Here is a 15,191-nt window from a genome sequence, read left to right as displayed (position 1 = left end):
TGGCCATAGTTCTCTGATTCGTGGCCATAGTTCCCTAATTTTATCCTCCAAACAGTAATTGCATGCCATATTAAAACTGAATGACAAATCGAGGTCAGTTTCATTTTCTAGTAGTGTTCTGGCCATCTTGTTTCGATTCAAAGGACCTTCAACCGTCCAACTCAAATTGGAGACTTGGTGCTCCAAGGTGGTGTCATTGACGTGGTCTTTAATTTCTTTAAGCCATTTAATTATTTCTTGTCCCACGTCAGTCATTATCATCATAGTCATTGGTGGTATATTCAAGCGCTTTAGATCGACAATTGCTTGGTCGTTCAGAGACTTGTACTTCAGAGAGTAGCGCTCGAAGTTATAGTTTTCCGCATGGGAGAGGCTTAACTTAAGTTTATCCAGAAAAGATCGTAAGGATTGTTTATTTGCCTTAACCCATACTGACGAGGCGAAATTTGTCAGGGCTTGACGTTGCAACGAAATCATTGGCAGTTTGGCAATCTCCATTTTGAATTATTCAGTAAGACTTTAGTATGGGAAAATGCTGGATACGTCGACGCTTGAGGATTCTCAAATGAGAGTAAAATAATCTTCACTGAATTTCGTGGCAATTCGTTAATTGGGGCTTCTCGCTGTTTTTCAAATGCGACTTACCTAAAAACCATTTAGCTATTATTAATTGTTTACATTAGAAACGAAAAAGAAAACCATGACTTAATGCAGCCATAGCCAAACCCCCCCCCCCCCCCAAAAACCCATGAATTCCTGCAGCCATAGCATCATAAGACATGAATTCATGTAGCCATAGCAAAATAAAACTCTAATTCTTTAATTTTACCCTTGTATTGACTCGATTTTTGATACAAACGGCAAAACTTAAGTTACGACTACTCAGTTTTAGAGCCTTCCCTAGATAACAATCTTTTATACATTTTCTCTCTCAGTTGAACAATAAAGAATGAAATTACTTAATGGACGCAACGACTACAATTTCAATTCGGAAGTGGAAGTATGAACTTTGTTGTGACAAAATAAGAAACATTAAATTGAAAAAAAAAACCCAAAAATAAGAGTAACCTACCGAACTCAGTGTAATTAATCACTAAACAATCTTTACAGAAGTATTTAATTACAACTGCATCCAATTCTAAATTACTTGATTTAAAACTGAGCAGCTTTTTAAAAAAAAATTCTCGAGAACAAAATTCGATGAAAACATGTTTGGAATACAGAAGTGCATTAAATTTAACAATCTAATCAAAACGATTAAAATTCCAATACGGAAAAGGCTCGTACAAAATGGCAATAATGATTTCATTAAAATTAAGTAAGAAACAATGAGCGGCTTATGAGCCTTTTATATCTTTCCGGCTAGCCCCTACGGTTTACACGCGTACTGGACTACTGGCGCTAGTGTTCATACGAGAATTTTTCCCTACCACTTAAATATTAGTTGAAAACAAAATTACACAAAGTCCTAACTGACTGATAATCAACGCCTAGACGTAACCTCTTCAGAAAGGAAGCTGAAACCAGTCTTGCAGGAACGTTACTCATTAATAAATACACACTAAGAAAGAAAGCTTTTTTTCCATTCCACGGCCATCTTTGAAAAATGGCGGCCAGAAATGTAAAGAAACCTCCCTTACAAAATAAGTATGTACCCAACAGCAACCGATTTTATAAATATTTGTCAAGCCTAGAAACCATTCCATGAATTATTTGAAGGGAAACCAGCACAAAAGGGACAGCCTTCCCTAGCGCCAAGAAACAACACCAGATGGAGCCCCAGTTTAAAAATTTCGCAATGCCTCTAGCGGTGCTTCTTAGCATAATGGCAATAATAGCCTAAAATGTTGGGCCTTCTCCGTAGCATTGCCATTGAATTAGGCTATACTGGTTCGCTGGCAACATTTTTTAGACCCTAGACATGGTTTAACCGATGGGTTGCTTAAAACTCGCGCAAATTTAAAAATTATAGGATTTTGGCCAAAATTATGGGATTATATAGGACCTCTGGGGGGCCTGATATAAACATAAAATCATAGAAATTATAATATACTATTATATTATATTACTATTTCAAATGACAAAAAGAGGCCGCCGCCTTCGTTTTTTGGGTGAAAATGCCGGTTACATTAGTCCAACGGGCGTGTTTTACTTATCAGGGGTAATTATGGAACTTATGCTATTAGTGTATACCATTTAGAGTATTTAAAACAAACACCGAGTCTCCAATTATCAGGAGAAGTTGTGTTTAGCTTTAGATTGAAATTATCTGGCGCACTGTAGTTTATTAAGAGGATTATATAAGTTTTCTAATCAACATGTAATTAGTTTATATGGATCATATTATTCAGACAAAAACTGGTAGATTATTTTCTACAGGTTTTATTATTAAAGGGCCAAAATGTTCTAATCTTCCTTGAATTAACAAAAAGGCAAGGCTTACCCAAGTTATAAGACTTTCCGCGATTCCCTCTATCTTGGATGAATAATTGCGCTTCCAACCACGTTCCAACTTAATTAATTCGTCGACTAATCAGGAGTGTTCCGTTTGATACAATAACACACGGCTGGTATGAATCCCTGGTTGTAAGAATCGACCGCCAGGGGGCAAAGGAAAAATAGACCTAAAAGCGTCAATAGGCCAAAAAAGTAGAAGACTAGATAAAAACCACTTTATTTTATTTTTTACCCTCCCTTTGGAACAAATATTGAAGATATGATTAATTTAAAGAAAAAAGTTTTGAGATATGTCAGGTAGAGCTAGGAGGATATAGGGGTGAAGGAGTCTTCGACTGCTCGTTCTTCTAAGGTCCGATTCTGGAATTGTCCTTAAAAATAAGGATTTCTTGTAGGAGAAATCCTTATTCGAGACTTAAGGATTCCCTACGGACAATACCGAAAATTGGTAGAATACCAATGGTATTCTACTCCCGCTCTCCTTATGAGAAACCTCTCCATATGGGTACGTTCAGTAACGAAAATCTCAAGGAAATCGCTGTTTTCTTGATGTTTACTTGATGGGCTCGAGACGTCACAGTGACGTAAAAGGTTGTTGTACGGAAAGACATTTTGAAGTTAGCGCTGTTTTCGAAAATGTAGTTGGGGAACTTGGGGAAACGTCTTACTGGCACTCAAAACGTCACGAAGCGCAAATGGCGCTATTCAATTATTAAAACGACCTCGCAAAAAATAAATTTTTTAAGAAAATTATGTCTGTTTGAATGGTAGAAGTATTTTTGTAATGAAAACGGATACAATTACTATAGGAACAGCATTATTGGAATTTAATTTTTAAATCCCGCGCCAACTTTTCGCCTGTCAAATGTTCAACAGTCAAGCGCTACGTCACACTATCAAAAAACCATATCGATTAGATGGTTTTTTGATGAGCAAGCACTGAGCATCATGACGTCAAAACCGGAAACACGAAAAAGCGTACAGTGGGGAAAATCTGGCATCGCTTAGTAACTTCGTGACATAATTTACGCCGCCATATTGGTGGCTTTAAAGAAGGAATGAAGCTGAGATTACCCAATATGGCTACCAGAATAGCGGAAAGACTTGGGAGGGTGTGACGTACTACTATCCCATCTGAAAGCTCTCTTATAGAGAGCTTTCAGATGGGATAGTATGGCACAGTTCAGTTCAGTTTTCTCTGGAAGTAGAGCAACTTGGTTTTAGACTTTTTGGGATACTTGCATTGATATTCCATCGATTCTTAGCTTCTGTTCCTTGATTCAAAGTTATTGCAATAGACATAATTAATAATTATTACAAAGTTCAATTCAGTTTTACTACGAAAATACAGTTCATTTAAAGGTCTACAGAGACCAAAGTGGTTTTACAGGCAATATTGGGTCTATGACTTCTACTAGCTCCGTAACGAAACGTTAACTATTGGTGTATTCGTTGGTATAATATTTTTTTCACGTATTGAATGAACCCTTTTGCTTATAATAAAGCATATATATTATAATAAATGAACTTCGGAAAGGATCTATCTCTTTATGTAAATCACGAATGATCGTGACCGTTTCATTTTCACGCTATCGGAAACTTTCAAACTTATTTTGCTGGTCAAAAAAAAAAAAAAAAAATTGAAATCGCTGGCTGACATGACTGCCTTTTAATTTAAGCGGTATACGTCCTTGCTGCTTCTTCTAAACCGGTAAAACCTAAAATTTATATGCCCTTACAGTTTAAAATGTTCAATGAAAAATTATATTGAAGGGGAAAATTTCCACCAAAATAAAAAAAAAGGCTTTGAACTTGAAAATCGTTTAACCAAAATAATTTTTTTTATAAAAAATAAAGAACTTCCCGGTTAGGTCGCCTTTTATGTACAGTTTAAAAATATCATATTAGAATTAATTTTAGTGTTAATGGAAACTTTCTAGTTTCATTTTCGCTTCCTTAAAAAGCAAAATTTTACTCCATTTCAATTCATCTGTTTATGATAATTTAACTTGAATAGCTTCAAAGTAATTAATTCGTGCATATACAGGGTGTTATCCTTAAACACTCTAATTATGACTTTAAAACCGTGTCCCTTAGGGCAACCTTTTCGACTCCTTAACTAACCCCCTGTACTTCGGTCCAACCACCCTTTTTGAAACACCCTGTACATAAATGTTTTTGATAACTTCACATTCGTGTATTTGTATTTCTGTATACCGTTAGATTACTTCAAAATACTTAAAATGTGCCATTTCTTAATAATAATAAAAAATATAATAATAATAACACGGATCCATACATGACAAAAATGTCAAGTATTTCAATAATTTCTTCAAATAAAGGTAGGCCCATACCCTTTTAAATCTAGGCCTGGAATAACAATCTAATGGCGATATAAAAACGTGCGTCGACGTTTTAGAAGCGCGTGCAAGACACGCTATAGTCTTTTAATAACAAAGACAAGACAAGAGAGACAAGTAGAATCGGACAATATGTAGGTCATTAGGAAAGAATATTATTATAAAAGGGTAATTTAGTACGCGATTGTTTAGCGCGAATAACAATCGAGTCTAGCGCGAGCCTGGCACAATGATTCAATCATCATTTTCATTTTAACTTCGGCGACCCTTGGTCAAGCCAGATAATGTCCCATCGAGCGTGAAGATGATGATTTTTAAAGTTAGTTACATCAGCTTCAGGATTGTGTGTATAATTATATATTCAGTTCAACGGGATTTTTAAATTCTAATTCAAACCTTTTTTAACACATAATTGACATGCTTAAATTTCCTCTTAGGAAAGAAATTAATTTGAAAGATTTTTTAGGTACTTCCTGTTGTGGCAATTGATGTTTTCTTTTGATTGTTAATTGTTTTATTTAAAAAAAAATTAAGTTTAATTCGGGGTATAGTCGAGGTCTTCTTTTATTTGGGTTTATTAGTTAATTACATCAGGAAATCGTAATTAATTAATTAGGAATGTTTGGAATTTGCTTTTTTTGGTATTTTAAGGATTAATTAATTTTTTTTTCTTAATTTTCTATTTATTTAATTTTTTTTGCTTAATTTTCTTTTATTTCATTTATTTGCTTAAATTTCTTCTAATTTTAATTTTTTTACTTGATTGGGCTTAATTTAATTACTGCAGTAATTATTGTTTATTACTCAAGCATATTCACATAATTTTTTAATTAAAAATTAATTAGTAGATGGTGCTAACAATTAGCAATTAATCCCTAATAATCGCCGCCTCAAATTCCCACGGTATATTAAGTTAGAAACCTATTTACAGTACACATTACTCGTTCAAACTTGGAAAATAATTTGCACGTAATTTCCTTCATGGTAAGATAAATTGAAATTGAGAATTTAGTTTAAACGGGGAGGTGACCAAGTGTAATTGTTTGGCCTATTTAAGTATTTGAATATATCAAGCTAACCGCGTCTAAATCTAAAGTACTGGTAAATCTTTTTGGCAAGCATAAGGCACCCTGACCAGACTAGACCGGTTTTGACAAAAGGCGTTAGTTAAAATTTTGAGGATTATGGGTGGGTTTCCTATACACTTATAAAATCGAAATACTTGGCGCATGGTATTAAGTACCATACCATTTAAAGGGGTGGTTTTTCTTTAAAAAAAAAATGAAAAATTCAATTTCGGAGAAATTCAAATTTTGCTTTTTAATTTTAAATATTTTTTTATAAAAACAAAGTATATCAAATACAATTTTCCGCGTCGGGCGTGGAAAAAACGATTAGGGGTTTTATTTTTTAAATTTTGTAAATTTTATTATAAGTCTAATGCGAATATAAATTATGGTTAAATAATAATTTAAAGGAATAGTGTCACAGAAAAATATTTAATTTTCCCTTTTAAGTCGATGAAAATTGCCATTTTTAAGTTTAATTTTGACCAAAAAAGGTTTTTTGAAACATTGAATCGAAATAACCATGATTAAATATGGTTAAATTATAATTTAAAGGAATAGTGTCACAGAAAAATATTTCATTTTCCCTTTTAAGTCGATGAAAGTTGGCATTTTTAAATTTAATTTTGACCAAAAAAGGTTTGTTGAATGAAACATTGAGTTTAAATAACCATGATTAAATACCGTTTTATAAATCACCATAATTTAAAATAGAGAGAAATTTCTTATGTGCCTTTAAGTATTTCAACGGATCGGAAAGCAAAGGGCGGCGTGTAAATAATTCGATTTCCTTTTAACAGTTATATCCGTTTTCCTCAAGTTAAAACAATGAAGACCGTTATTTCCTCTAACAAGAGAGTGTAGATACAATTCTTTCCATATGACACCCTTTTTCAAAATAAACTTAAAGGTAGATCTCCTTTGAATTGAGAATTGAACCGTCTCTATAAATATTAACTCGTTATGTTGGGAACGCTTTTTTTACCCAATCATATTTAATCGTGCGACCCACATATATCTAAGACCAATTAAAGTGTCCTTGTGTACGATCAAAACCATTTTGTTTTAAAAGTATCGTACCTAATAACTTAAAGACGGACTTATTTGTCCTTACAGTTTAAGTTAACCAAAATTATCGCAACAATAACATTACGAAAGCTACACTCCAAATATCGCGTGCACTTCAATCGAAAAGGTCGAATAAATAAGTAACATGTTCGATTTTGTAACCGTTTATTTTTACGCCTAATTTAACCCTTAAATTATCGTTCGATTTGTAAATGTAACGAAATCGGTCTTTGGTATTCGCGCGCGTGTTGTAAGAGATAAACCCGCATCATAATACAACGATTACCACCCATCCCGGATTACCCTGGTAGAAAGCCAGCCATTCTATTGTTAAAGCTCCGTGACCTCTGACCTTCGAGTTCCAAACCCCCCCCCCCCCTCCCCTCAACTAACTGCAATAACCCTAAATTTTTCTAAAAGCTCGTTTTGTTTTTTGGCGGGACGTTTCCTGGATGGTAGCTGATTTTGGCGCGCTTATTTCTCTATAGACTAGTGGCAACCCATGTTATTTCTCTTTGAGTTTAATACAGTTAAGGGTGGAATGCTGCCATTACTCTCTATCTGCCAGCCTGTTTAGTTGATTAAAACGCGAATCTTTTTACCGTTTGGCCTATAATTCAAGAACTTAGAAGAAAGCTGCTGTGGCTTCCACTGCATTGGGGGCTTTTAATGAGCGTTCATTTGGTTTCGGTTGGCGTATAGTTTTGTGTTTCCTAAAATCATTCAAGCGCACGCGATGCAGTTTAGGGTCACGGTTACTTCAATTGAATTGCCGCGCAGCTCATGCGCCATGCATGCAGCTTTTTGGCCATTTAATTACGTTAAAAACTTAAGGACGTATAGAGGCATACTCGGCGGGAAGGACGTGTTTATATACGTAAAAGGGGGTACAATATTTTAATTATCTTAACCGATTAACCTTAATGTGAATTGTTATTATTGTAAATTGCTCAAGTAGTATCTAGCTAAATATGTGCTTTAGACTGGAACCACTATGACGGCCATTTTGACTTAGTAAAATAGCAGACGACGTAATTTTAAATATTTGAAATGGTACAATTATAAATTAATGATATGAGGTAAATTTAAATTAGCCTGCTTGACCTCTAAAATGGTTCGTAATTGACCTTATACCATTTTATTGGTTGGGGTTGTTTTTTCCCATGCTTTTAAATTACCGAAACTCATACACCAATTATATCAAATATATATATAAATATGTTTTTATAATTGGAGATATTTTTTTTGCTAAATTGAGGTTTAAAGGTCGATAGTTAATTAGTATTTTTTTTATTATGATGGTAGAGAAAACAGGTCCGCGAGTTAAACTTGAAATCCCTTAATTGTAAATTTGGTAATTTTCGATAGGGGTATAAAAATAAATTTGAAGAAAATATATATTCTTGAACCCCTACCTATTATAATACCCCTTTTCTTTTTAAGTATAATTCTAAAAATAAAGTAAGATTTCTACACTATACATATCATAATTAACGTTATGACGCGATGGTGGTAATTTAATTTTAATCAATTTTATTATCATTTCTTAATCAGACCTAGTTTTAAAATGATTAAATTTAAAAATATATCCTGAATTATAAATTATAATTTCTAATTTCCATTTTTTTTATTATTGAATAGGTTGTACTTAAACAATGGACAGAGGTCGTAGAAAAAGGTTCTCGATCTGGTATTGGTCTCTGTACGAATATTGTTGGATCCTGGTTCTTTTGGTACAAACAATTAACGCAGCACCATCTCAAGGTAAGATAAATACACTTTTTTATAAAGTTAACAGACATAAATCGAAATAGGAAAATATTTCATTCCGATATTTCCTGATGCTGTTAATATTATATGATTACGCTGATCCTGCGATTACGAAAAGCGCTATAGGAACTGCGAACAATAGACCCTCTAAGGTCATAGGTTAGAAGTCGTTTCGGTAAATACATCCCATTAATAGAGACAGAATCAATAAAGCACGAGGAAGAATTTGTTCTACTCTCTAGTCTAGTCTAAGCTTTTATCTATCAAGGAATATTGACGGTAGTTTTTCCAAAAAATTTCTAAATGAGGCCAAGTATTGTTGAGAGTAATTTGGTTTCGGTGTTATCGCGTTTATATGTATGGGTTATTTATATAAGAAATGGGGTGTAATCTTTATCTGTTTATGTATTTTATGGCTACTGTGCCATAATTTAACTATGTTGGTATAGTAATTCACGTATTTTTCTGATTTAACCGCCTGATAAATAAATTTAAAATAAATTCCGTCTTCGTTTTGAGTAATTTACCTTCATCGTTGAGCCTCTAAAGTTTCATGAAAAATAGCCTATGGAGGGCCTCAAAACATTTTGTTCATTAAAATGCGTAACCAATATCACGTTAGCTAACTCAATTAAATTTGAGTTGAGTTTTAAGTATTTACACCCTGAGGGCCAAGTGAAATAATTTTCCACCCAGTCATCTTTCAAAATAACAATACATTAAAAAATTCAAAAAATCCCTGTCCAATTGGCTAATAATGATAGCTTATTCAGAGGCAACAAAACATTAAAATTAAACGTTAGGTTTGGCAGCAAGAAACGAAAAAGAACCAGTCAATATGATGAATTATCTTATACCTTCGTTTTTAAACGGTCCATGGGAAACGTTACTTTGAAAACGCCCCAACCCATAATTCTGGGAAATAAAATGTTTTTATTTTTTAATGTATAGGGCTGGGCATATTACAGTAATCTCAAAACGATGGACAATTAGAGTCAAACATAATCTAGAATAAAACAAATCCACCTTGACCATTAGCTTATATTGTAATGTAAAAGTGTTGAATCGAAATAACTTGATTTGAATCGTGAAAAAATTCCAAAATCGTTTTAATACTAATTTTTGGATTTAAAAAAAAATTCACGCGTTTTAAGGTCCTTATCATGGCCGTGGAATCTGGTTCGTTCGTTGTAATTCAAAATGTTCTTTGGGAAACTGAGAAAAATTGTGCTCTATACCGTTTTCGAGAGTCTAGGGAAGAAAAATCGGTTCAAAAGTGAGTTATACTGCCCCTTTAAATTATTCAATCATCTCATGAATATTTTGATAACCATTATCTGAATATGAAGATATATTTTACGTCGATTTTAGTTTGATATTCATGGGTTAATTTAAAGAATTCTTTGGATAGCTTATGTATAACATAACACGTCAAGGGTTGACTTCGTGGGGTTTCAAATTGAACAAATACTAAAAATCTTTGGAGGGTCTTTTTTATAAAAACACACAGTATATCACGCAAATTCGTGAGGTTGAAATGAAATGGGGTGTTCGAAAGCAAAGGAGGAATTTAATCTTAGTCATAAGCGTTTTGCTATTTGTTAAAAATTAAGGTTACTTTAGTATTAATACCAGTATAATCTTTATTCATTTAGTTGCAACGAACAGACGTGCAAATAACTTAAGTAAGAATGAAACACGGTGTCTGGACTTAATATTTTAAATTTAAAAAGTAACAATAATTTTTACAGAATTTATAGTTATGAGAATTTTTCACAGTTAATGTCACGGTTAAAACTTAACAGAGAAAGGGTTCGTATCTTCAAACTTTGTTACTTGTTTTTTAAGTTACAAGTCCACCATAAGTTAAGTCATATCTAACGTCTTTGTTGTCCACATACCGTTCGGATATTACGTCTTAAGACAACAAGGTGCGGTCAAACACTGGACACCCGACTTTTGAAGTAGCTTACCAACTACCAAGTGCTCTTCATTTAAGTCCTACATGACATTTCCCAATATAAATTATGACATATAAGGGTCAATGCTCGTAAGGGTCACCAGAATCAATGTCGAAAGTGTATACGAGAATTTTATTAATAATTCAGAATGTAAGTGCGTGGGAGGTTGGTTGGACTGCATGCGAGTCTGGGGACTCTTAACTTCTCGACCGTGAGGGGTGATATTCAGGGTGAAAGCCCTGTTACCTTTTTGACGAAAAGTTTTTATTAGAAGCACCTCTGTCTCTCTCTTTCTCTGACCAGGGTTTCTTGACACCGTTTTATCTATAGTAAAAATTTAACGGATTTATTAATGAGATAGAAAGAATGGGACTTTGATAAGTATAGGGGGGGGGGATAATGAGAGGCATAACCGTGAATTAGAGACCATTTAGAGAAATAGAGTACTATAAGGAATTTGTAGGGGTCAAATTTTCGACGGTTTTTAATTGTATTATTGTGTCTGCTGCAGTTTTCTTTAAACGTCCGGTTAAAAATTGTAACTGGTATTTAGTAATTAAGACGTAAACTTTTAAGAGGTTCAACGTAACCGTATTTAATATAATTAAAGTATAATTTAGTTTTGCAAGAGAGGATGTGGGATTTATTTATAATAATTATTGTTTTTTTTTAGGTTACTTTTGAGTTTAATCTCAAAATCTAAATAATATTTATTTATTTATTTATTTTAATGAAAGATAGATTTTTGATAAGTTCTAGATTGCTAGAAATATCTCAGCTCTAGTTTTCAAATTTGTCAGGTTATTTAATATAATAACTATTGGTTTTGTTTGGGGTCACTTTCGAATTTGATTTAATTTTAATGATATATATTTTAATAAAAGCTATATTTTTGGTAACTTCTAGATCGCTATAAACCTCTTGAAAGATGTTTAAAATTTAGTTAAGACAGTTCTAGTTTAAAATCTTTTTTTTTAAAATCATTCATTTGTCAGAGTTATTTTAATTGAATAAGATTTCAGAAGTCTTAATTAATGGGGTATGCCTCTAGAGCTATTTTTGGAGCCTTAATGTTTTCCAGCTCGGTTTTAAAATTAAAGACTAGCTACGCCTTTTTTTGGTGGAAGAAAATTAAAGTTTTAATAAACCAACCGCAACTTCACATAAACCGCGTATATATTATAAATACGTGTATATTTTACTTAAATAACTAAAGTACCTCTTTCGCTTCAAGGTATTCAAGAGAGTCGAGTGAAATATTAATTATATTTTTGTGGTTCAGGTGAGATGATGATTTTTATCATCATGTGAGTTTTAAAAAGGTATATATACGCACTACCTACTACCGGTAAGGTAAGGAGAGCCCACGGTCAACCAGGTGTGGCTGTTTGTTGGTGTTTCTTTTACAAAGGCGTTAATTTAACTCCTCAACTTGACCCCTACCTAACAATATATTTTTAAGATTATACAAAGATATACAGGTATTTTAAGTTAATTAGGAATATATACAGGGTGTCTATAAATAAATTAAGGGGTTGATATCAGTTCTTTGGGAAATCGATTTTGAGTCGAAAATGTTCTGTACTTCAATCTATGACATTTGGTTTGGCCTAAGGGGCACTGTTTTCGAGTTAAGATTGCATCCAGAGTATTTTACGGATGACCCCTTAAATTTAATTAATTAAGAAACTGATTTCAAGACAATGATTTCTAATTTAATTAAGGGGTCATCCCTAAAATACTCTGGATGCAATATTAACTCGAAAACAGTGTCCCTTAAGGGAAAATGGAGATTGAAGTTACATTTTCGACTCAAAATCGATTTCCCAAAGAATATCCCCCTTAATTTATGCATGCAGACTTATATTTAAATCGGATCGGTCAACTTTCAAACGTGATTAAAAGGATTTTTTTTGAAGAAAAAGAAATAAAAGATAAAAGTTAAAAAATCCTTGTTAAATAAATCTAAACAATATCGGTGGTCGAAATCTCCCGCCGCCTTTTCCCACGAATAGGGAAGCCTTTTGAATGTTCGGGCCTCACGAATTGATTAGAATTATTCAAACACGCCGAGGTTAATAAACTAAACAACCATCGTGTTTTTCATATACTCTTTCTTTTTCTTCTTAGGATCCCTTAATTTCTTTCTTACAAGGCGCCGTAATTAATATATAATTTTTTTTTTCTACTTAATTTCTGGCTTTAATTTTTTATTTTTCCCCCTCTGTTAAAAAGGGTATTGCTAGCGTACCTACCATATTTTTTTTTCTTAAATTGCCTTTTGTCTGGTCATCTGGCGTCTGACCCTAGTCACGTTTTTTCTCCTCTCTTCTTTCCATATAGGGGAGGATTTTATATTATTTATTTATGAAAAATTTCACCGCCTTTTTGAAGTTTTTGAAAATAAAAACGTACTGTACGGTCTGTACCTTCAGGAGAGAATTGGGTTTATTTTATATATGTATACCAGTTTTTATGTATTTTTAGTTAAGTTTATTTTTTTTATTATTTATTTAAATTTTTATTGCATTTAATCGCATTTTAATCGCCATTTTGAAAAAAAGAAAAAACCCCTCTTAAGCAGACGACACTGCAACCCACCCCTCCCCCTTTTAAAAAGAGTTAATTAGCTCCATTCCGATTAATTAATTAATTCATTCATTCATTCATTAACATACACGGAAAACATATTAAACCCCATTATTATTATTATGTTATTTATTTATTTAGCTCTTCTAGATGAAAAGCAAAACATTCGTATTTCTTATTTATCTTGAGTACGTAACCAATAAATTTTAAACAAGGAACTCTGTTCATGACGGGCTTAGGTTAATACCCCTCTCAGTTCTTAGGCTTTGGATATCATCCCTCGCATATTATTACAAGATAAAATCCGACATAACGTTATACATAAATTTGAAGATTTTACTGCTTAAATATACTTAAAAAAATAAAATGTAAAATTTATAATGGTACTCCTGCTTAAACATAAAACTGTTTTGTTGACCATGCATAGTACCTTCATCATCATCTTGGAATTATATTTTTAGGTATTCATCATGTATCACGTGTCACGTGGTGACCTTGGGTGCGTTCAGTAACGCTCAACGGAGACCAAACGCGTTGAGCTCCGTTGATCAACGTGATGTTATGTGACGTATTAGGCTACTGAACGGTTTTTTGCAAACTTTGCGTTGTATCGTCTGCTTACAGTTCATGGAAATGGATATGCGAGGACCTGCTAGCCGAAATAAGAGCAAACTCTGACCCGTAACTTAGCCAAGGCTTAAGCTTTAAAACCCAATAACTTTTTAAGCTTCATAGATATAATCGAAGGAAAAATTTCATAAAATAATTAACAGACATTATTCATTCGCATTCAGTCGCTGCTACACCGATTTTATAAATAGTTCCGAAATTATCCATCAAATTAACTTCTCGAAATCGTTCAGGGAGATTAAGTTTCCTCCATTGCTGCTACGTCACAAATTCGTTGCTCAACGAAGTAATCGGCTCTTACAGCCGATGACTTCGATGCCTCTTCGCTTACAATCGTGACGTCAAACCGGAAGTTCCGAAAATCGTTCAGTGGCGAATGCGCATTCAACGGAGCCTCCGTTGAGCGTTACTGAACGCAGCCCTTAATTTCAAATCCTTAATATAGGAGGAACGGTTTTATTATTATATAACAAACGTATAACAATTTAGCGCCCACATCATTTTAGAAATTCGCAGTCAAGGTGTCGGATACTTAGTTGCTTATCCTCTTATTTCGTTACCGTCTAGTTGGGCACAATGATTCTTAATAGCTGTACTTATTCCTGTTTCTACGTCACGCAATTTCCCAAAGTCAATATTTCACGTGTTATAATAGTAAACAAACATTCCAATAAGATAATCAAGTTTATATTAAATGTATCCTACATGTTAGATATTATTGTTCAACATCTTAAAAGACAAAGATATAACAAGAAGTGATATCTAGTTTATTAGGGAGAAGGTATCAATTCGACACATTCCCGACAAATAACCCGGCCTCCTTTTAAGTCCCCCCTTGTATTTTGAACGGGGGACTGGCACTATGGCGCGCGAATACTTAGGCATCTTATATCTTCTCCCTAATAAATTAGATATCACTTCTTGGTTATATGCGACTGCGTTGGAACTCCTATATTAGAACAGGGATTAGAATAAAATCTGTGGGGGTTTTCTTTCTTTTGCTCTGGTCTTTTTAAACTTTGTAGGTCGTTTTTAACACCTTCTATTGTCTTGTCCTTTTTTAGTATTTTCTTTTTTTAGAGGATATAAGATTTCCTCATTTAATATGTGTGGACTGTTTTGACCGCATCATCCATCTCTCCAGTCCATCATGCGAAAGTGTGAACTCGTTAAATAATTTTAATCTATACGTGATTTTTTCACGAAGTCGCGCCCGTAATTATTTCGGGACAGTTTTCTTTAACTTCAAAACAAGATCTATAATAGCGTTTAACTTTAAAATCAGAGCG

At 33.4% G+C, this 15,191-nt stretch overlaps 1 protein-coding gene across 1 annotated transcript in view; it reads left to right on the top strand.

Annotated features, from left to right (window-relative positions):
• Positions 1–15,191, top strand: part of LOC149677094 (protocadherin-15-like) — a 40,720-nt gene that overhangs the window by 19,016 nt on the left and 6,513 nt on the right. Inside the window, exon 2 of the mRNA XM_089838085.1 lies at positions 8,594–8,716. Within this exon, the coding sequence (XP_089694211.1) occupies positions 8,608–8,716 (109 nt within the window). The 5' untranslated portion in view covers positions 8,594–8,607. The remainder of the gene's footprint in view (positions 1–8,593; positions 8,717–15,191) is intronic.

Source organism: Phalangium opilio, unplaced genomic scaffold (assembly GCF_054372755.1).
Source record: "Phalangium opilio isolate 3A_F unplaced genomic scaffold, DU_Popi_V2 ptg000045l_1, whole genome shotgun sequence".
Taxonomy (NCBI): Eukaryota; Metazoa; Arthropoda; class Arachnida; order Opiliones; family Phalangiidae; genus Phalangium; species Phalangium opilio.
Note: the sequence above shows the minus strand (reverse complement) of the source record. Positions and strands in the feature narration are given on the sequence as shown.